This window comes from Myodes glareolus, chromosome X (assembly GCF_982192425.1).
Source record: "Myodes glareolus chromosome X, mMyoGla1.1, whole genome shotgun sequence".
Lineage (NCBI taxonomy): Eukaryota > Metazoa > Chordata > Mammalia > Rodentia > Cricetidae > Myodes > Myodes glareolus.
The window spans coordinates 78,567,981-78,590,784 of NC_142053.1; the positions used below are offsets into that span (position 1 = coordinate 78,567,981).

Below are 22,804 nucleotides of genomic sequence, written 5' to 3' on the forward strand. Positions count from 1 at the left end.
ATAACCACCTATTACCTTGTCAATACTAAATTCTTCTGAGATTAAAAAGGAAAAAAATCAAAGTCAAAACCAGTAATGTCTAATGAGTGTGTATCCACAGGATTTAACAGGCAATGGAAAGCAATAAAGTGAGTATCAAATGGGAAAAAAAGAAATGATTACTGGTGATATTAGCATGCTTGAGATACCAGAAATTAACAGCAAATATAGAAGGTTGGCACTATCTTAGTTAGGTTTATCATTGCTAAGATGAAATATGATTACCAAATGCAACTTGGGGAGGAAGTGGTTTCTTTATTTGACTTACACTTCCGCATCACAGTTTATCATTAAAGGAAGTCAGGAACGCAAACAGGGCAGTATCCTAGAGACAGGAGCTGATGCAGAGGCCATGGAGGGGTTCTGCTTACTGACTTACTTGCTCAGCCTGCTTTCTTGTAGAACCCAGGAACACCAGTTTAGGGATAGCACCACCCAAAATGGGATAAAATAGCAAATTAAGAAAATGCCTTACAACTTGATCTTCTGGAGGCATTTTCTCAGTTGAGCTTCTTTCCTTTCAGATGACTCTAGCTTGTGTCACACTGACATAAAACTAGGTTGTATATGTACTATCAGTGGCAGCTGTGTGATGTGAACCAGCATAGTCTTCTATGCTCACAGTAGAAATGGGTATCTTGTACTGAGGCAGGGCAATAGCGCAAGCACAAGCAAGCACATGCAAACTCACAATGAATAAGCTACATTGACCAAACAACCTGTCAGTGGACCAAAAGCACAGTAACTAATGACATGTACTCCTAGCCAATCACAACACACCAGCAGCAATTGCCAGTTTCAAAAGGATCAACCAAAAATGTTGCTGTAGCCACTTAATTTCTCTAACCCCATAAAAATCCCTCAACCTTTGTATAATAAAGAGCTTCTGTGTTGGAATCTCTGGGAGTCTGTGTCATTGCCTCTGTGCCTTCTCACCCTCTGTCCTCCCCCCACACCCGGAAATGGAGATCACACAACAGGCAGCAGTAACAAACCCACAACAACCACAACTGGCACCCAATGTGGATGGATCTTTTCCTTTTGCTTGCTTTTGGGTCCTCCTTATCTTCTTTTGGGCATTTTTCTTTCTTGCTTGATGCCCCACTGCTGTATCCATCCCGACTCCTTGCCAGCATCTTGAGTTCACCAGCTTCAGCTGTTTTCAGTAAGTGAACCCCTATTTTGTTTTCTAATCCCTTGGTGGGTTGGGACTTTCTTTCCTATCCCTATGTTTTCTTTTCTTCCCCTTGTTTCTCTTCCTGGTTAGAAATTCTCTATCGTGACTCAGTTCATCCAAGTACATAAGGGCTGACCACCCAGGAGGAAGAACCAATAAAGGACCCTCTGACCAGTCCCTTTTGCCTGGAGACACTGTGTGAGTATAGGCCACGAGCTAACAAATTGTGAAAGTCCCTCTCCATAAGCAACACACTCGGTCTGCAGAACACTGCTTTCCTTTTCCCTTCTGTCCTTATCCTAGCTCAGACTCCCTTGTGGCCTGAGAGCAACTGACAACCTATGCCCAGGGCCACTCTCCTGGATTGTCTGAAGGCTCTCTTCCTTTATGGGGAATCGTAACTGGGGAGTCCCAACCATTTGTCTGAGTGTGGACTCTTGGACTTCCTCTCCTAGTCTTTCTTCTAACTAATACGATTATTTGACCACCAGTTAAGAGCCATTAGGGCGGTGGCTGATCTCTTAATCCACAGAAAGGCTTTGACTGTTCGATTATGGTTGAATCCCCTTTCTTTCCCTTCCGGAATTGGAACATTCTCCTCAGACGGCAGCTACTTTCACTAGCTTGACCCTGGAGCTGAGCAAGGGGACCGAGAAGCAGTTGTTGCTGCTCACCCCGTGTCTTCTGACTGTTTTTTTTCTTTGCTGCCCCCTCCTCACAGGCTCCTCCTGGGACCCATCATGAATGGTACCCCTTACCTGGAGGATGGGGCCTTCCCTCCTCCACCAGTGCTGCCACCACCCCCTCCCCGAAGTTGGCAAGAGTTTCGTGAATACCACGTGAGGGCTGCTGCCCTGGATCTTGCCCACCATTTTCATCTCTACCTGGCCTCCCACCCACAGTATGCAGAGCCTGGAGCAGAAGTCGCCTTTTCTGGCCATTTTACTGAGCTATTCCCACAGAACTTTGAAGCGGAGATGGCCCGGGCCTCAGGCTCATTCTCCCCACCTGTCTTGGCTCCACTGAGCCCCTGTATGGAGATTGTGCCACCACATGACTTGTCCTTTGACAATTGCAGGGTGGGAGGGTCCCTGGCTGTGCTGGGCACATCTCTATCTTCTGAGGACCTAGCTGGCCCCCTTCCTTCCTCAGTCTCTTCCTCCTATACAACATCTTCAAAGCCAAGGCTCAGGAAACACTTTTTCCTCCATTCGGAGGATCGCTCAGTTAGAGATTCTGTATGAGGCATTTTGCAGTGGTGAGAGGCCATTGATACTTCCCAGCAGGGCCTCTGGAGACCACACCAGGTCTTCCAGTCCTAGGTGGAAACAGGAACTCCAACTCCTATGGTGGTGCTGGGACAGTTGGTAGGGGATTGGATAGTGATGACACAGCCCCTGGGGAGAGATGGACTCACTACTTTGAGAGGTTGAGACTGGATCATGAAGGGAAAACCTTGAAAAACAGAGCAGGAATGGTACAGAGAGAAGAGCTGCTCAGTTTTATGGGGGCTGAAGAAGCTGCCCCTGACCTAGCAGGAGTGGGTCATGGAGGAGGGGCATCTGGGCTGACCTCAGGGGGAGGAGGGCAACCTCAGTGGCAGAAGTATTGCGTACTGCTCCCAAGTGAAGGAAAAGGAGAAGGAGGAAGTCGCTTGGAGTTTTTTGTACCACCCAAGGCAACCCAGCCCCAACTCAGCATTCCCTGCTCTACTATCACTGATATCAGCAAGCCACGGCCCTAGAGATGCCTGACAAGGAGAACACATTTGTGGTTAAAGTGGAAGGCCCTTCAGAGTACATTCTGGAGACAACTGATGCACTTCATGAGAAGGCCTGAGTGTCTGACATCCAGGAAGGAGTGCCTAAGCCCAGGATCCTGCCCTGCTATCAGCCCCTGTATCATGACCCTTCCCCTGACCCCTGGGACCTCCTTCCTCACAAAGGATAATACAGACAGCCTGGAGTTGCCCTGCCTGAATTATTCAGAGTCTGTCCAGCCAGGATCTGCTGCTGGGACCCAACAAGAGTAATGACCACTTGTAACAGGAGGCTTATGGGGGCCTTTCTGAGCAGCCATCAGCATCCTTCTCCCCTAGTTCTGCCTCCATTGTTGCCTCCCACTTTGACTCAATGGAACTGCTTTCTCTGGAATTGCCCCCTCACATTCTTATTGAAGAGGAGCCCCCGGCAGGAACAGTTCATCCCTCTCAGCCCCCTCCCCTCCCCTGGATGCTCCAGAAGCAGACACAGGGCCATTTCTGTTCCAGGGGGAGTCAGAAATGGGGGGGTATCAGTCCCTCTCAGCACATCCTTGGTTACATGGCATGCTCTCTCTACTCAAGGCTGCCCAGTAAGTGCTGGAAGGAGGCACTGGCTCTCATGGTGTCTTGCTGATATATCACAGTGAGACAAGATGTGGTAAATATGTCCTCACTTTCAACTTCCAGGGCAAGTCCAAGCACTTGGGTTTATCACTGAATGAGGAGGGTCAGTGTTGGGTCCAACATCTATGGTTCCAATACATTTTCGATATGCTTGAACACTTCCAGGTGCATCCCATCCCTGTGGAGTCTGGAGGCTACAGTGATATTGTCCTTGTCAGCTATGTGCCCTCACAGCGGCAGAAGGGCTGGGAGCAGGCTGGGAGCAGGCTGGGAGCCATGCAGGGTATGTAAGGGTGACCGATGCTACCTCAATTCTCCTTATTTTGAGCAAGTACTTAGACAATGGGCCATGAAGCTTCAAACCCACTACAATTGGTACTTCATGTTGAAGGCAGTCCTTGACCCCCTCAGTTTTCCTTCAATGGTGCTCTCCTTATGATGATGCAGCAGAGACCCAAGCCCATACAAATTTGTAATTTGGACTTAATGTCACCCTCAACATGCTTACTGGCCATGGTCTTACAATCCATAACTGGCCTACATGCCTATTTCTAACAAGTGTCCAATCTAGCCTTCAAGGCCCTCAAATGTTGTATACACCAGGATAATGTAGGCTATTTCCACAATCTTGTCCAGCAGACTGCTGAAACATTTCCTGAATTTTTGACCTGAGTCAAAACAATGCTGTTAAAAAAGAGTGTCCCATCTGGCCCTTACTAAAGATATCCTTATTAAACAGCTAACCTGGGAGGGGCTCAACACTGTCACCCATAATGTCTTTGCACCTGTTAGAAATGAAAATATTCATAAGTGGGTCTTGGCCACCAGTGATATTGAATAGGCCCATTTCCACCCTTATGGCTTTCATCAATGCCTTTGTCAACACCGAACTTGACAAGGATGATAATTCCATCCTGCTGGATCATACTTGCTGGGGATGTGGACAGTCTGGCCACTTACATAGGGATTGTCCCAGGGCTCATCCAAATACCTAATGCTCTGAGTGCCAAAAGGGCTATCATTGGACACGAGACTGTAGAAGTTCCCAGCGGGCCCTGATAGACGGGACAACGACTTCACACGCCTGGTGCCTGAAGGTAAGTGGTGTGCCTTGGTTTGCATTGGTTAAGGTGAACTGCTTCTCATTCATGAGGCAGAGCTCTTTGATTTCAGAAGCATAGTAGATGTTATTTAAAAAGATGGATTGCCCCAATACTTTTGTTCTTTCTGCTGAGGCTACTTGAACAGCAGTAGAACCAACCTTAATAGAGATTTTGGTGTCTCTGCGAGCTAGCTTGAGAGCATTGTGGAAGACCTTTAGGTCCTTTTCCAGAGCCAAGGTAGCAGCAGGGAGTTTCTGTTGCTCATGTTCTATGTGCTCAGCCAGCTTCCTGTGATAGTCCATGAAAATAAGCCATTTATAGCCCTTCAGGCCAGTCAGCAGTCATTCGTGGTACTTGGTGCACTCCCTGACCCAGGAGTTAGTTATAGATATAGACTGCAGAGACGTTGTTGTAAGCAAAGCCAGGAAAAACAGCAAATCACTTAGAGAAGAAGTCTGTATTAAAGCAATTGCTAGGTCCAGTATGAACATGCTGGATAATCATTTCCCACAGGACAGACAACTTTCTGCCCTCCCTCCTTTAAAATTAAAGATAAAAAATTGTGCCACATCATCAAAAATGCCATCCCCCAGGCTGCTATACACTTTACAGATGCTAATAAAACTATTTTTGGGTTAATAATAATGAGAGTTAATCATAAGGAAAGGACCTATACCCAACCAAATCTTGAATGAGTACAACTAGAGGAGTTATTGGCAGTCCTTAAGATATTGGAAAAGACCCAATCAGATCCCATAAATATTTTCTCAGATATCCACTATGACACACAAACATGCAAAATACTATCTTTTGCAAAATTAAAGTCCCCAAAGGATTCTACCTCCAAAACCATGCAAACTATTCAAGACATTACAGTCTAGAGAACACCTTTAGCATATATCCCTTATCAGATCACATACAGGACTGCCAGGAAATGCTAGCAACAGGCAACCACAGAGCAGATCACCTAATTATGACTATGACAGTGTCCTTGCCTTTGCTGGAACAGGCTAGGCTCCTTCATCAGCAATTTTGTCACCTCAAAATTTTCATAATCTTTTACCTGGTTTTACCCCTGCCCAGCTGTAAACATTTAATCAGTACCTATCCAACTTAACTTACCATGAGTCGAGTCATTGGATTTGTCTACCACATTCTTTGGCCAAGTATGGGATCACATAAAAATTTCTTCTAAACTCCTCTAAACTTGTTGCATGGTGTCTTATGAGAGGGATAGTGGTGGATCTAATATTTCTGCTTAAGGGTTTCCTACAGCCAAGATCCTGGCAATAGCAGGTGAACAAAGTAACACTCCGGGTGTTAATGGCTATGGAATGCACTGGACTAAAGCCTCCAAGGGAGGTGGTCCTTGCTTGACTAACACAAATACAGGAGCCAATTTAAATCCCTAATTCTCCTTAAAGTCTCCCCTTGCTTCTAAGTTCTTAGAACCTTCCAGGGACCCAACCCTTCAAGAACTGGCAGTTAAAGATGGGTACAAACTTGTCCAGCAGGTCAACCTAAGACAGACACAGCCCAAACCACTGGGGGGTCCCCAAGGTGGGGCTATTAAAAACCCATAACTCCTACTAGGTCACCCACAAAAAAAAAATAAAATAAAAAAGGTGAGATGAAGCAGGACAATAGCACAAGCACAAGCAAGCATGTGTAAACTCACAATGAATAAGCAACATTGGCCAAAACAACCTGTCAGTGGACCAGAAGCACAGTAACTAATGACATGTACTCCTAGCCAATCACAACACGCCAGCAGCAATTGCCAGTTTCAAAAAGACCAAGTAAAAACATTGCTGCGGCAGCTTAATTTCCCTAACCCCATAAAAAAAAAACCCAACTTTTTTTTTTTATAATAAAGAGCTTCTGTATTGGACTCTCTTGGAGTCTATGTCATTGCCTCTGTGTCTTCTCACCTCCTGCCCCCACCCCAGGAAATGCACAACAGGCAGTAGCAACAACCCTACAACAACTACATTGTACCAATAACATAGCCAATGTCCTTAGTCACGATTTTATTGATATAACAAAATGCCATGACCAAAGCAACTTTAGGAGGAAAGTCTTTGTTTGGCTTACATGTGCTAATCATAGCCCATCATTAAATGATAGGAAATAAAGCAGAGACTATGGAGTGCTGCTTATTGGGATTCTCTCCATGACTTGCTAAGCCTGCTTTCTTGCACCATCCAGGACCACCAGCCCAGAGGTGTCTCCTCCTATGGACTGGGTCCTCCCACATCAATAATCAATCAAGAAAATGTCCTACAGTTGTGCCTACAAGCAATATAAAAGAGGCACCACTCAGTTGTGTCTCCTCTTCCCCTATGTTGTGTCAAGTTAACACAAAACTAACAAGGACAACCAATATCTATTTCTGGTGAGGAATCATAGATACAGAATACATTTCATGAGAAAGCAGTTGCTGTTGTGCCATTCTAGGAAAAGAGTGACAACATCTCTATACTCCACATATACCCCAAGCCTGGACCTGCTCCATAAGGGCCCTCTAGACTTGAATGACACCTGGGCTCTGTGCCTGATTGACATGCTTTTTTCTCAAACACTGGCACTACCACCATAGCAAGCTAGTTTCAAGTCCAGCCTCTAGAGATAAACTCACACTGAGCATTCTCATAATACACACATCACCACAGAAAGTTGGGGCCTGCCATAACTGCAAAGCTGCTCAAACCCTGCACATGCTTGTCCTACCGTTTTTTATAATGACTGGCTACTTCACAAGCATTCATATCTTGTCTACTCTGAAATAATGCCGGAACATCTGTACCATAAATATTAGTGCCATTAGTTCTCTGGATTCTATAGAAGTGGTACCTCCACAAACGCCTGTGTGTGAGGCCTCAGCTCAGTGGCTACACTGTGAGTGCCACACATCATATAATAATGTCACAATATTGAGACTTCTGGAAAGTGATGCCACAAGCCAGTCTGAGTACCAAGAGAGATTCTTTCAGTCAAAATGTTCCTGGGAGGGGAAATGAGGTCAGGAGTATTTCAGTAGTTATCATCAAAATGTCCAACAACTATAACCATAAGAGTATAACCAAAGTTCACCTGCTGAGAATCCCAAGAAACTTCATCAACAGCAACTTCAACTGACATAGCACATAGACTACATAGGCATCATTATACTTGGTAATGAAAACTACTTTATACCACCCAAAAGGTGCCTTGCACCAATGTGTAGAAAGAAGAATTTTTAAAACAAAACAGGCTAAAAATCTGCATCATGTAGAAATTTCATCAAACTTGCAAACATCAAGGCAAGGTATCTAGAAACATTAAAAAAAAAAACAAGGAGTCTTAACACCAACAAAATAACACAATAATCTCAGTAGCAGATGCCAAAAATGAAGATATAAACCAACTAATAAAGACTCAAAATTATTGTTTAAGAAGAGATCAGCAAACAGGAAGAAAACACAAAGTGTCCAAAGAAATTAGAAAATTGTCAAAATTTTTAACTTAGAAGAAAAGTTAAAACTGTAATTTTAAATTTCTGGAGCTGAAAATACAACTGATGGCATAAAAACATAATAGAGAGAATCAAAGAATTGACCATTGCAGAAGAATCTGTGAAGTTAAAGGTGGGTCATTTGCAAATCTAGTCAGAAAAGAGAAAAGAGAAGGAAAAGGAATAAAAAGTATTTATGAGCTTACGAAGCAGCATCAGTACAGGGACCATCTGAGTTGTATAAGCTTAAGAAGGAAACAGGAATAGAAAGCTTCCTTAAAGACGTAATAGAACATCCAGGTACAGAAAGCTCAAACTTCTTCAGATTTAATCTAAGAAACACAATCCCAAGACACACCATTATCAAATTCCCCAAAACAAAAAAAAAGCAAATATGAAGAAAAGATCCTAAAATTAGCAAGATAAAGGCACATGTGAGAAAATTTCAATAAGGGTCAAAGAAGATTTTCATCAGAAAACTTATAGTCTAGAAGAGGTTGGTATAATATATTCAGAGAACTGAAGGAAGGCAAATATTGATTAAGTACATTTGTTGTATTTCAGAAATGAAAGAGAAATAAAGAATATTGCACTGGTCAGTTTTATGTCAACTTGACATAAGCTAGAGTCATTTGGAAAGAGGGAACCTCAGTTGAGAAAATGCCCCATAAGATTTGCCTATAGGCAAGCCAACTGTGCATTCCTTGATTGATTATTGATATGAAAGGGCCCAGCTTACCGTAGGTGATATCACCCCTAGGCAGTTGGTCCTGGTTGCTATAAGAAAGCAGAATAAACAAATCAGGAGAAGCAAGCCAGCAAACAACATTCTTCCATGACCTCTGCCCAGAATCTAAAAGCTCGGTAGATGAATTTTACCAAATGTTTAAGGAACGGTCATATCAGTCCTGTCCAAACTTTTCCAAAAATCCAAGAGGAGAGAACACCTCCATAAACATTAGACCAGTGTTACCTTGTACTGAAGCCAGATAAGGACTCAGTAAGAAAAATTATAAGCCAGTATTCCTTATGAGCATAAATGCAAAGATCTTCAACAAAACATTATTCAATAGTCTATGAGCATTACCAATTACCTAAACAAAGTGGAATATATCTCTGGAGTGGAGGAATGGCTCAATGCACACAAGTAAATAATTGCTGTATATTAATTATATTGACAGAATGAAGGACAAAAACAGTATGGCTATCTTAGTAGATACAGAGAAAGCTTTTGACAGCACTCAACAACCTTTCAGGATAAATGCTTGATAAATTCAGTATGAAAAAATGTTCCTCAAAACAAAATGGTTTGTGCCTAGAGAGATGGCTCAGTGGTAAAGGCACTGACTGCTCTTCTAGTAGACTGGATTCAACTTCCAGCACCCACATGGCAACTGTCTGCAACTTCAGTTCCAGGAAATCCAACACTATCACAGACATCCTTGCAGGCAAAACACTGATGCACATAAAATAAAAGTAAATTTAAAAAACAAAATGGCTTTAAAATATTACAAACCCACAGACAGCATTAGATTCAAAGCTGAAATGTGGAAAGCTGTTCTCCTAAGGCCAACAACATGACAAGATGCCTTCACTCACCACTTCTGTCCAATACAGTACTGACAGTCCTATCCATAGACACCAGGGAACAAATAAAGAAATTCAAAAAGGTGAGGAAGAAGTCCCTCTGGCAGATGATATGATCTTATATACAGAAAGCTATAAATAATCTAGCAAAAAAACCCACCTCTTCTTAGAACTATAAGAAAAATTCAGGATAGTTGTTGGTTACAAAATCAACACAAAAAAGCCAATTATATTTCTAACATTAATGGCAAATTATTTAAAAATATAATTTAAAAAACCAGTTCATTTATAATATAAACAAACTATATGTACTTATGAATAATTTACCTAAGGAAGTGAAAACTATACTGAAAAACTGGTGAAAGTAATTAAAGAAGGCACAAATAAATGGTTCTCTATGTCCTATGTATGGATTTAAAGTATTAATATTCTGAAATTGCCATATGATCCAAATTGCAAAACAAGATGTAAGTAAAAAAAACTTTCAAAATTTCTATGCCATTTTTCCATACAAATAGGAATAAAATGGTCAAAATCTGCATAAAACTGTAGAAAACTCCAATCAGCTAAGGTAACTTCTGCTAAAAGGACAAAGCAAGAAGTTTCACAATCCCATAGTGAAATATACCATAAGAAATTGTAATCCAAAAGGACCTGTAGAGTCCAAGCCACAGTGTCCCCTATAGATAGGTTCAAATTAACTGAACAGAAGCCCACAAGAATGTCTGCCAGATTGTCAGCGAAATGTGTTATACCAAAAATTGAATTTAAGTCAAGAAAGACATCTTCTAAGAAGAAATTTGGAAAATGGAAGGCGGAAAATAAAAAAGATGAAAAGAAGCCAGGCAATGGTGGGACAGACACACCTTTAATCCCAGCACTGGGGAGGCAGAGGCAAGTAGATCTCTGAGTTGGAGGCCAGCCTGACCTATAGAGCGAGTTCCATAACAAACAAGGTTATACAGAAAAAACCTATCTCAAAAAACAAAACAAATAAACAAAGAAGAAGAAACTGGAAAGGAAGGCATGGGCTATGTAAGCATTAAGAAACTAAAGTGGAAGAGGAACATAAATTGAATCAATAGATAATAAGGATTAATGAATTGCAATAAAAATGAGGTTATTTTATTAATCACCTCAGACAAATTTTTAAGTCAAATTTACTGTTTTGTAAATGTAAATTGTTAGGATTTTACTATCTGGAATTACAACATATGCAATAAATGTTTTATTCTTCCACAGTCATGCTTTTTTGAAAGTTTCCATTGTCTTCAAGTAAAATAAATGCCAAATTAATATAGGAAGCTATATGTAAAATTAATTTAGCTCTCTACACTTGGTTTCAAAATTTTTGTCCTGTGCATACTGTAGCATGTTTGTATATATTCGAATCTTCAAATAATTTTTCTAAGCAAAATGAATGTAGTTTTGTGCCTAGGTTTTATGTGATTTTAATAAAACATGGATACCTGTGGCTACATGCTATTTGTTGTTTAAAATTAAAGATTTTCTTATATGGAAAAAAGAGGATGCTATCAAAATAGAGAGACCAATTGATCAGTGAAACAGAATAGAAAGATCCTAAACAAACCCACATACTTACACTCAACAGATTTTTTTTTTCATCAAAGCACCTAGGGACACAAAGAGAAAGAACGGCACCTTCAAAAACTGCTTCTGGCAGCTAAAGAGATGGCATAGCAGTTAAGAGAAGTTACTGTTCTTGCCAAGGACCCAGGTTCAGCTCTACGCACCCACATGCCAGTTCACAACATCTATAACTTGAGTTTTGGGACATCCAAATGCCTCTTTTGGCTCCTGCTACAGACCTACAGTGACGTAGAACATCGTGGTAGCAAAAATGTGAGGAAAAGTCAAATTACTTACCTCAAGGTGGCAAAGAGAAAGACAGAGACCATAATGACTTCATTTAATACTAATTACCTCTCAAAGTTCTTATGTGTAAATATCATTAATATTAATTTACTGGTAAATTTCCCATGAATCAACTTTTGAGGGATGTATTCACAGTATTCCACCAGCCATATCTAAAGTTATTATCTTTCTCATGTGCAAATACATTAATTCTATCCCAGTACCCCCAAATTTCCAACTCCTTCCAAGTCCAAATTCCAGAGTCTTATGTAAATAATATAGGAGTAAAACTCAAGTCATGTTTGATCCTGAGCACAATGAAATCAAGCAAGTCATCTTTATTCAAACTACAATGCTGAGATAGGCGCAGAACACATGCTTCCATTCCAAAAGGGACAAGGAGGCAAGGAAAAATATGAATCTCAAGTAAGCCCAAAATCCAATTGGGAAAACAACAATGTTTTGTCGTTGTTCCTGTTTGATGTAGGATTTCATACAGCCCAGGGTGGTCATGAACTGTCTATGTAGTGAAAATCAAATATTGTTTAAGATAGACTGTTGATAATTTGTGCTTGGAAGAATAAAGAAAACAAAAGAAGGAAGTTATAGTTTAAGATAGACTATCTTTCCTAAAAACTGTACTTTAGTAACATCATAAAAGAAGTCCATAAGCCATTTATATATTTGAGGTGTTCTATGTAATGAGAACAGGTAAAAAAGCTCAGCAGTACAGCCTGTCTGATTTGTCCAAGAAGCAGAGAAAATAAAAGTGTGAGGGAGAAAACTATACTAAGAGATAAAGTCTGAAAAGACTTGTGAGCTGAACCATATGACTGAAATATGTATTGTGAGCAAATCAATACATCGAAAGGAGATGTAAGTCTGTTGGTGGAGGCTGCTCATGCATTCCCAGCCGCCCAGACTCGAAATACCACATAGAAACTGTATTAATTACATCACAACTTAGCCTATTAGCTCTAGCTTCTTATTGGTTAGCTCTTACATCCTAAACTAACCCATCTCCATTAATCTGTGCACCACCACGAGGTTATGGCTTACCAGCAAAGTTTTGGCATGCTCTGGCAGAGGTGTCTGTCTTCTGTGGTGGCTATATGGCTTTTCCCTGATTCCACCTACTCTCTTTCTACATCTCTGTTCGGATTTCCCACCTGGCTTTACTTTGTTAAGCCATTGGCTGAAAGTAGCTTTATTCATTAACCAATAAAAGCAACACATATATAGAAGGATTTCCCACATCATAAGTCATTTATTAAACATATCCTTCCAGAATCCTTCTGGCTATAGTGTTGACAATAAATTGTTTAGAACAATGTCAGAACTAGGAAGAAAAATTCTAAGCCCATACCAACAATTTGGTTGACTATGAACACAGTAGTTTATGGAGTTAATTTTCAAATTCTAGATTTATTTTCATGATATAACTGTTAGAATTTGCTAGCATACCGATTTCTTAAAATTCTTGAAATGAAATGGCAGTCTGGTATGAAACCAAGCATTTACACTGCTTAACTTTAAGAATTAAACAACCATCATTTATTCTCAACCAATTTTCTTTAAGATGAGAAAATCTACTAAAAGAACAGATTTGAAAGTGAATTCCAAGAGCTCAAATTTGAGTATTTTAGAATGTAGTGCATATTATGCATAAAAGTGAAAATTTTGATAAATTAGTTGGTTTGGAGAGGAACTTCATGGTGGGAACCCAAACTCCAATATTAGAAATGAAAATTTGAATCACAAGATCACAAATAACTTGTAAATCTAGTAAATAAGAGAAGAGTAAGAATAACTGGGCAGAGGGTGTATATGTGCAGAAAAAGAAAACAGAGTCAAGGATTAATCCTGGTATATTCCTAGAATTCTAAGAGAGGAAAAGAAAACAGTTAGTAGTAGAACAGGAAGAAACTGGGAGACTGATTTCAAAGTGTGTAATATATTTTGAGAAGGAAAAAAATAACTGTCAAAAGTCACTAAAAAGATCAGCGCCGGATAAGTGATCAGTGGATTTATCAATTTAGATGTTATTACATACATTGTGAAGTGCAGTTGAAGTTGAGCAATAGAAGAGAACCCTAATTGTATTGAGTTTAGAAATAAATTGTAAGAGATAAAAATGAAATAACAGTTATATATACTCTTTTAGAAAGCTTAGTTTTTGCTGGGAATGGTATGCTATCTCTGCATGGAAAAGTGATCATTTAATCTGAGCTCATTAAGAGATAATTTTAGTTCAACACTGAATGCCAGTAATGCTACTTTCAAGAAGGGAAGAAGTAAAAACACTATTTGACTCTCAATTTAAGTAACTTTCCTGAAGAATACTTGCTATCCCCCAATTTTCTACCTTTTCTCACTTAGTGACTAGGATTTTGCCTTGGAGTTACTTTTTGTTTTTGCATTTTGTATAATTAACTGAGAGCTAGATATTTCATCACACATTTTCATACAAATCTAAGGACTGCTATTTACTTACCAAATTCTTGTCACTGTTCATTGAAATATTCTAATCTAGAAAGAGATAGAACAAAATATTTCACTCAGCAAAAAATCATATTCATCTTTAAAATGACTGCTCTGGTACCATCTACTTAATCAATGAAACTGACAGTTCCCAATCCTATAATTATATTTTCTCGTTCATGTACCAGCTTTTTAAAAAAGACTTACTTTATTTATGTGTGGAAGTGGGTGTGTCTGCACATAGAGCTGATCCATTTTACCTGGTCAGACTGGCTATAAACAAAAGAAACAACAAATGCTGGTTAGTATGCAGGGGGAAAGCTCCTCCTATACACCACTCAGGGAAATATAAATCAGTGCATTCACTACAGAAATCATTGTGGATATTACCCAAGAAAATAAAATTAACGTTACCTTATTATCCAGCCATATTATTTCTAGGTACTTGCCTTCGGGATTCCATATTAGCTTGACACAGAGATGCCTGCTCATCCATGTTTATTGTGGTTCTATTCACAATCACCAACTTATGCAAATAGGTCTAGGTGTCCATCATAGATGTCTAGATAAAGAAATGTGACATATATACACAATGTAACCATAAAAGAGCAAAATTATATTATGACAGGAAAATGGGTGGAGTTGAATCAGAATATCATGTTAAGCAAAATAAGCCAAGTCCAGAAAAAATAAATATGTTTTCTCCCATATATATAATTGAAGTATAAATAAAATAAAGTAAGACTTGAAGGCAGAAGGAAGATTATTTAGGAAGAGAAACAGGATCAGTGAGATGGGGAGAAGGAATAAGATTGTGATGAGGTAATAAAGATCAAAGTACGTGATATATATGCATGAGAATGTCACAATGAAATCCCATATTTTGTATGATGAATATATGCTACTCTAAAAGACACACCTCTACTAAGAAACATGGAAAAGCAATACAGGACTTAACTAGTAAAAGATATATTATCAGAATTTTTCTTTCAAGAAGGTCATGCCAAAAGTAAAATAGTTCATTGAGGTGGATAAACAACACCCATGAAGAACAATGAAACGTTATTTAATCCCTTTTGATAACAATAATAATAATAATAACAATAAGAGAAAGAAGAATTACAGAAGAGTGGGCTTAAAGGGAATGAAGCAATAACTTTAGTGACTGTTATATGTACCATCCAGATGCCCAATTCTCACGGGTTTTAGTGCTTATTCCTTCAGTACTTAAGGCTGTTAAGAGTTACTGGGTTTATACTTCCACACATCACTCTTTTCTGGAAAGAACTGACTTCTGCACAGAAAAATTTCTTCACCAGGGACAGGATACATCCAATAGCTGAGCAGTACTATGGAAGTATAAAAATTCAGTCACTTTTCCTAACTTGGAGCAATTCTGTAGGATCACCCTGCCTTGAAACTTGCTGGTGAAATCAATTAATCTATGTGCTGCAACTATCACTATTCCACTTCTGCAGATTTCAGCTTCCTTTGCTTTCTCACAGGTATTGAATCCCAACACACTTTCCAGCAAAATTTTCAGGGAAATTTCCACTTCTCAGTTTAATTCCTGGAAGAGAAAATCAGCTTGCAACATCATCTATACATTGTTAACTATATCTGGTCATGTTGTATTTTACATGCTATATTTAATTATTACATAATTATGGACCAGGTAAAATCATTATGCTCATCTTAAAAACAGGGTTACTGAAATGCAAAAGTGTTCAGTAACTTATTCAGTGTCTCATATCTGATAATGAGGGAGACCATGGGTTTGTAGCAGGCAGTATAGCTCTAATCACTGTGTATTAATTCCTTTAATATCTTCATACAATGGAGACTGCTTTCTTGGGTATTTCATTTAAAAACAGGTTGCCTGACTCTATATAGTTCAATTTTCCTTGAAAAAATATATTTTCTTAAAAGAATTAAGAAAATATTGTATCTTAAAATTAGAAGTTTTGTTTTCCTTGGCCTTTTAGTTTTTCAGTACAAGAGCCAACATAATTCTGTCAAAGCTAGCTCTAGTCCTTCCAGTCCTCAGATGAAAATCTTTCTATAGCTTTCCATCTCACAACAAATACTAAATTCTCATACGGTCAGCTGATTTTTTTCATTCAAAATATGTGTAGCTTCTCTTAGGCGACTTACTACATATCTTTCCTTGGAAGAAGTACACTATCTTTCCATTGACAGCAAGGTTGACTATTTGACATGGATTTTGCCAATGGACTATAATACAACTAAGCATAAATTTTTTAAAGCACCATATTGTTCTAGTAGGGCTATTTTACCTTTGCTAGAAAAAATAGATTTTCTGTATGTGGGCTACTCCTTTAGCTTGTTTACCTGAATGAAGACAATATAAACAGAATGACAGGAAACCCATGGAGATCATGTAAAATGGGCTCAAAAAGTGTGTTGGTATATATCACTGAAAGTTAAGATATTTATCTATTTATACATATATTTATTTACTTATGTATTTACATGTTTAATTTTAATTATATGTAAATGCATGTGCACACATGCATATGTGTTTGTGTGGATGCCATGTATGTGCAGGTACCTGCGGAATCCAGTAGAGGATGTAGGATCTCTGAAGCTGGAGTTTCGGGTGTCAGTGAGTTGCTTGGTATGGGTGGTCAGTGAGTTGCTTGGTATGGGTGCTGGGAAACTGGACTGAGGTCCTCTAGAAGAGTAGCAAGTGCTCTTAACTTCTGAGCCATTTCTCCAGTCCTTTTTAAAAATAATACTTTTTCTTTATTCTTGAGAATATCATACACATATACAATGAACCATGATCATATCCACCCCTCCCCATTTTCCCTTCCAAGTCTTCCCCAACATGCCCTCCCACAATGTTGTGTCCTTTTTTTTTTTTTAATAATCTACTAAGTGCAATGTGTACTGCCCCTGTGTGCATGGATGTGGGGCCATCTAATGGAGCATGGAAAATCTACCAGTGGTCACACATTTTAAAAAGAAATATTCTCTCTCCCACAGCAGCTATCAATTGCCAATAGTTAGCTTGTCAGCAAAGGTGGAGCCTGGAGAGCACTTTCCCCATCTATGGGAGAATTTTGACTAAATTGATCTTATGCAGGTCTTGCAAGGGTAACCACAGTTGGTGTGAGCTCATGGGTACAACAGCCATGCCCAGTGAAGAGCTTTGCATTCCACAGATTCTACAACACTCTTCCCCATCATCCAGCTCTTAAAATTCTCTCCATGCTCTCGTCCTCCTTTGACGGTCCCTGAACCTTGGTGATGGTAGGGGTAAGAAAGATGTACCATTTAGGGCTAATCACTCAGTTTGGGAATACATCTCAAAGCTACAGTATAACTCAGAGGAAGCTAACTCAAACATCCTTTTTTTAAGTATTTAAGACAAGTCCTTATGGATCCCAGGCTGGCCTTGAGCTCTTGGTATAGCTCACAATAACCTTGCGTTTCTGTCCCTCCTTCCTCTACTTCCTGAGTGCCAGGACCACAGGTGTGAGCTACCACATCTGGTTTATGTGGTGCATGGCATAGAATCCAGGGTCTTGTGAAGATAGTCTGAGTGAAGTCGCCAGCTTGCAGACTCATATATCTTTTTATTAATTTTTTTATTCTTGTGCATATCTTTGTGTGTCTGCCACATGTGTGGGTTCCTGCCAAGGTCAAAAGGCATTGGATCCCCTGGAGATGGAGTTACAGGCAGTTGTGAGGTGCCTAATGTGGGTGTTGGGAACCAAACTTGGGTCCTCTGGGAGAGCAACAAGTACTCTTAACCAGTGAACTATCACTCCAGCCCCATGGCTCAACTACCTTAATGAGACAGCTTATGATATATGAAATCTCTTACCAGTCCACACCAATACTCACTGAAGACTAAATCCAGATTTGAGTCCACTTACCTCATGTTGTATGAAGAACTCAATCTTCTCCTCCCGCCCCCAGCATGTTCACTGCGGACTATTTGGATTCAGGAATTCGATTGATGCATTTCCTCTTAACTCCCATAGAACTCTCTAGTTAGTGTACTATGTAGCTTATATCATAATAAAACTTCTGGTTCTTGAGTTCTGGAGAAGGTACTATATCTTGTAAATGTCTATCATACCAGAGTATGCTACTCTCCCCGTTGTATGACAGGAATTGAATAAATATTTATTGGATAAATTAGTGCATCAACATTGTTTGCTTTATTACACCTTTATTTTTCAATACATTTTAGCACAGCAAAGCAAATACAGGTAGACATTAGTATTCTTCACACAATAGCAGATGGAAAGGGAAGCCAGCCACAACTTAGTGCTTTGTCAGTTGTTGTATATTTGTTTGTTTAACATCTGAAGCTAGGTCACTTTAATGATGTTTTTTTTAAAGCTTTCAAGGAAAAGCCTGTATCTATAGCTATATGCTATATATTATCATTTTGACAATGCAACAAGATGGAAAGAGTCCCAAAACGTTGTATAACACTATCAAAACTCTTATACCAAAGTACAACAGAGACAGCAAGTAGTCAATCACATTTATATCACTGGACAATATTATTAAAACAATTGAAACTTCAAGATACCAAACAAGAACTAAATATGAAAACACATATATGGAACTGGAACACAAATATCAAATACAATACGTAACCCCCCCAACCCCAATACATGAGAACCAGGGCTCTAGGCCCTGCCACACAAGGCCTCGCTGACTTCCACACAGTCATCTATCGCAAGTTGCGAACAACCAAGGGCCGGTGTCCGGCTTCAGCTCTATTGGCCTCATCTTCCAGGGCCTCCCTGTACTGCTCTGGCCAGTCCTGTGGCTCCTTCCTGTGGATTCGGGCCACATACCGCAGGGCTTTCATCTTGGAGGTTTCCAAGCGGGCTCTAGGACCCCACACAAAATCATATTGCACTGGATCACTGTCAGGAACCCGCAAACTGTCTATGTATCGCTGGCTCAAATACCTACAGGTGATCACATGCTTTCTTCCATTTTGAACTCCCAAGCCCCTCAGAAAGGCCCAGACTGCAGACTCCCTCGCATGGTTGCCCATTATAAAGATGAAGCTCAGAACCTGCATTAAGAAGTTGTTGCCGGGCCTGTTTGGACTGTCCATAATCTCTTCAGTATCTTCCATTTCTCTTCGGTTGTACAGGGTGTAAGAGTGGTTCCTGGGATCAAGGACCACTAGCTCTGTGCCGTACACATGGTTTAGGGTGCGAGCAGCCCGATTCAGGAGGTCAGGGAACACTTTGCTACACTCTCGACCAATGTAATACAGAATTCCTTTCTTTGGTATAGGCAGCTTAGTTGAATCCATCAGCAGAAATAACTGGACCAACTTCCTTGACTTGCTCTCTAATCTTGACTCGGGCCATGAATGAGGAGAATATTTTGCAGGACAGCCAGGAGCATCTGAATCTGGAGCCAGGAGCTCTGGAGAAACTTCCTCAAAAAAGGGCCTCCTAAAGTGAGGAACAGGGCGCCACCCATCAGCAACATCTCGGACAGCATCTTCTTCCAGAGCTTCATTGTACTGCGCTGGCCAGTCCATAGGATCTTTGTTATAGATCTTTGCCATGAACTTCAGGATTTTCATCTTGGTGGTCTCGAGGTGGGATCGTGGGCCCCAGTAAAATTCATACTCTACTGGTACACAGTCAGTTATCGGCCTGTAGTCCAAGTAACGCTGCCACACGAACTCAACAGACAGAAGCCTCTTCGGGTTGCCAAAAACCGAAAGCCTTCTTTCACGCTGCACCCCAAACCTCCAGAGCATCTCCCAAATATCAGCTTCCCTGGCTTGGTTGCCATTTAGGAATATCTGTCCCAGGATCATCATCAGGAGGCCCATCTTTGGCCCATTGGGGATGTCTTCCAACCCTTCAAAGGGCACAGGTCCCAGTTTGTTGAGCAGGATGTAGGTGTGCTCCTCGGGATCTAGCTCCTTCAGTTCAAACCTAAAAATGCACTCCAGGTGGGCTGCTGCCCGCCTGAGGATCTCAGGGAACTGGTTGCGGTATTCTTTAACAATGAACTGCCTCATTTCCGATTCCTTAATGGGGTACTTGGTCTGATCCTTCACCAGCAGAAACTGCAGCAATTCTGCTACGTTTTGCTCCATAGGATCCTGAGGCTTCAGAGTAAGGGCAACGTGGGCGGTGCCAAGGCCCATAATGGTAATGGAGTTGGAATTCTCACTGTCTCTCAGGACCTGGAATTCCAAGGGGCCTTCCGAACGCTTCGGGCGTACAGAGGGAGCAGAGGCCTTTTCCAGAGCAAGGGAGGTGTATTTGCATAAGTTCACCCCGGCAGAAGCACCGCAGCTCAGCTCAGCCTCAGGGCTGTCAGCCGCAGTGGACACTCCGGAAGCGCTAGCGCCCTCGGCAGCGAGGGGCCTCTGCGAGGTGCACGGCCCTTTCCCCAGGGTGTGCAGCCCAGAGGTGCTGGGGCCCTCGCCGCAGGGAAGCAGCCCGGAGGTGCTAGGGCCCTCGTCGCAGGGAAGCAGCCCGCAGGTGGCGGATCCCTCCGCAGCGCAGGACGCCACCGAGATGCTGAAGCGCTCAGCAGAAATGGATCGCAGGGATGTGCCCCGGCCCTCAGCGCAGGCGCTCGGGCTCTCGCGGGCAGCGGGCCGCACCAAGGTGCGCAGTCCCTTTTTGGAGGTGGGCGGCACTTTGACTCTAGCTCCCTCCAAGATGGTGGGCGGCACCCAGGTGCTCTGGACCTCACCGGAGGGGGGCGGCATAGAGATGCTCAGGCCCTCCGCGGAGGGGGGCGACACGGAGATGTCGGAATCCTCCGAAGCCGAGAGCAGCTCGGAGATGCTCGGGCCCTCAGCAGAGGTGGGCGGCAGGTTGATGGCCAGTCCATCAGAGACAGTGGGCGGCACCGAAGTGCTTGGGACCTCACAAGCGGGGGAGGGCATGTTGATGCCCGGTCCCTCCGAGATGGTGGGCGACACAGAGGTGCTCGGGCCCTCGTCAGAGGGAAGCGGTGCGGAAATGCCCGATTCCTCGGAGAAGGTGGGCGGCACCGAGGTTCCCAGGCCCTCAACCAGGGTGGGCTGCACACCAGGGCCCTCATCGGAGTGGGGCTGCTCGGAGATGTTCAGCCCTTCAGAGACATCGAGATGCTCGGAGGCCTTTGAGCCCTTAGGAGCAGTGGGCGACACAGAGGTGCTCGGGCCCTCCGCAGCGGTGATTGACATAGCGGTGTTCAGCCCCGCGGAGACTGCAAGAGGCCGGGAGGTGCCAGGGCCCTCCTTCCCGGAGGGGGGCAGCTCCGAGGTGTTCGGGCCCTTAGAGATGATGAGCTGCCCGGAGGCGCTTGAGCCCTCTGAGGCGGTGGGTAGCACAGAGGTGCTTGGGCCCTCCCGGGGGATGGGTAGCCCGGAGGTGCCTGGGCCCTTAGAGGCGCAGTGGCCCTGGAGGATCTGAGGATCGCTTGGATCCTGAGGGACGTCTGGGCCTGGCACAGCAGCAGGGAGACCTTTCCCGCTGCTGTTGCGCGCATTTGCCCTGCCACCGCGGCGGCGGCGCGAATTCTGGCTTACCAGCGACATGGTCCTGGCGACCTGCGTGTGGAAGCTGACACCGACAGGCCCGCGGTCTCGCAGAAGAGGACGCGAGGTGTGTAGGCGCCCCTGCACAGAGCTGCCACTAGCAAGTAATGCTGCTGCTGTTGCCAGAACCAAAGTTCCAAGCAAGTCACAGGAGCCGAAATTAGAGATGGTGGGAAAGAAGGAAGGTTCTAGCTAACGGTGAACGCTAGACTCAGAATACTCGGCTCTCACACCCCGCCTTCTGCCGCAGTCCGCGCAGGCGCAGTTGGGCTCTGCGACAAGGCGACCCCGCCCCGCCCAGCCCCTCCCGTGGGTCTGCGAAAGTGGACCTGGTGATTCTGCACCAAAACTGCGCAATGGCTGGAGGGAGGCTTTAGTAGGGTAAAACAAGGAGCTTGGAGAAGATGGGCAGAGAATAAAGATGGAGGTAACACTAGCCATTTCTCAGAGTCAGGGTACCTATTAGATGGTTTCCACTCAATTGTCAGGTACTTAATAGATTTTCAAAATTGGTAGTTAGCATCCTTAGGATTTGCATCTTCCTCAAAACCGTGTATGGGGAAAAATATGCGTGCTGCGTGGGAGGGTGACGCTCTAATTCCTTCCCTTGTCTCCTCCGTCATTTTCTCTATTGAAGCCTCTAAGAGCTCTTACATTGCTGCCAGCTTTAAGAGCCTGTCCCTTCTCCAAAGAGCCAAAGGGCTGGGATTTAGCTCTAATTAAGAAACCTGTAGCTATCTAGATAATTTCACTGTGCACAGTCCCAACCCTTAGAGTACAGAAAAATGTAATTTCTTTTGTGGGCTCCTGCAGTCACATCCAAAATTAGTGGTCCTAGGGTAGTTAGCACCATGGGGGCTATTAGGATACCTCATTGTCAGCTTTGGAAAACTGCAATTAGCATGATTTATGCAGTCTTTGGGGGAGCTTTCTATTAGTTACCAAAAGGCGACTGGAATTTTGAGTCACAGTCAATTGCAGGAAACATTGCCCAGGATTGCAAGGAGAGGGAATTAATGGATAGACGAAATCGTTTGATTTCCTTATAGATCTACATGGTAACCTATGCAGACAGTATTCTATATGTTCCTGTGAAGATAAT

At 42.3% G+C, this 22,804-nt stretch overlaps 1 protein-coding gene and 1 pseudogene across 1 annotated transcript; one reads left to right on the plus strand and one right to left on the minus strand.

Moving 5' to 3' along the window:
• Nucleotides 1-1,956: 1,956 nt before the first annotated feature.
• On the plus strand, nt 1,957-4,041 carry LOC125389236 (SH2B adapter protein 1 pseudogene; annotated as a pseudogene).
• Nucleotides 4,042-18,311: 14,270 nt separating this feature from the next.
• Magee1 (MAGE family member E1) lies at nt 18,312-21,950 on the minus strand. Its single transcript, XM_048417977.3, has one exon. It carries the CDS (start codon nt 21,700-21,702, stop codon nt 18,859-18,861), a length of 2,844 nt encoding a protein of 947 aa, XP_048273934.3. The 5' UTR covers nt 21,703-21,950; the 3' UTR covers nt 18,312-18,858.
• Nucleotides 21,951-22,804: the final 854 nt, after the last annotated feature.

Bases quoted from the DNA above. Each gene is read 5' to 3' on its own strand.
- Magee1 (XM_048417977.3), bottom strand. From the start codon at position 21,702: ATGTCGCTGGTAAGCCAGAATTCGCGCCGCCGCCGCGGTGGCAGGGCA.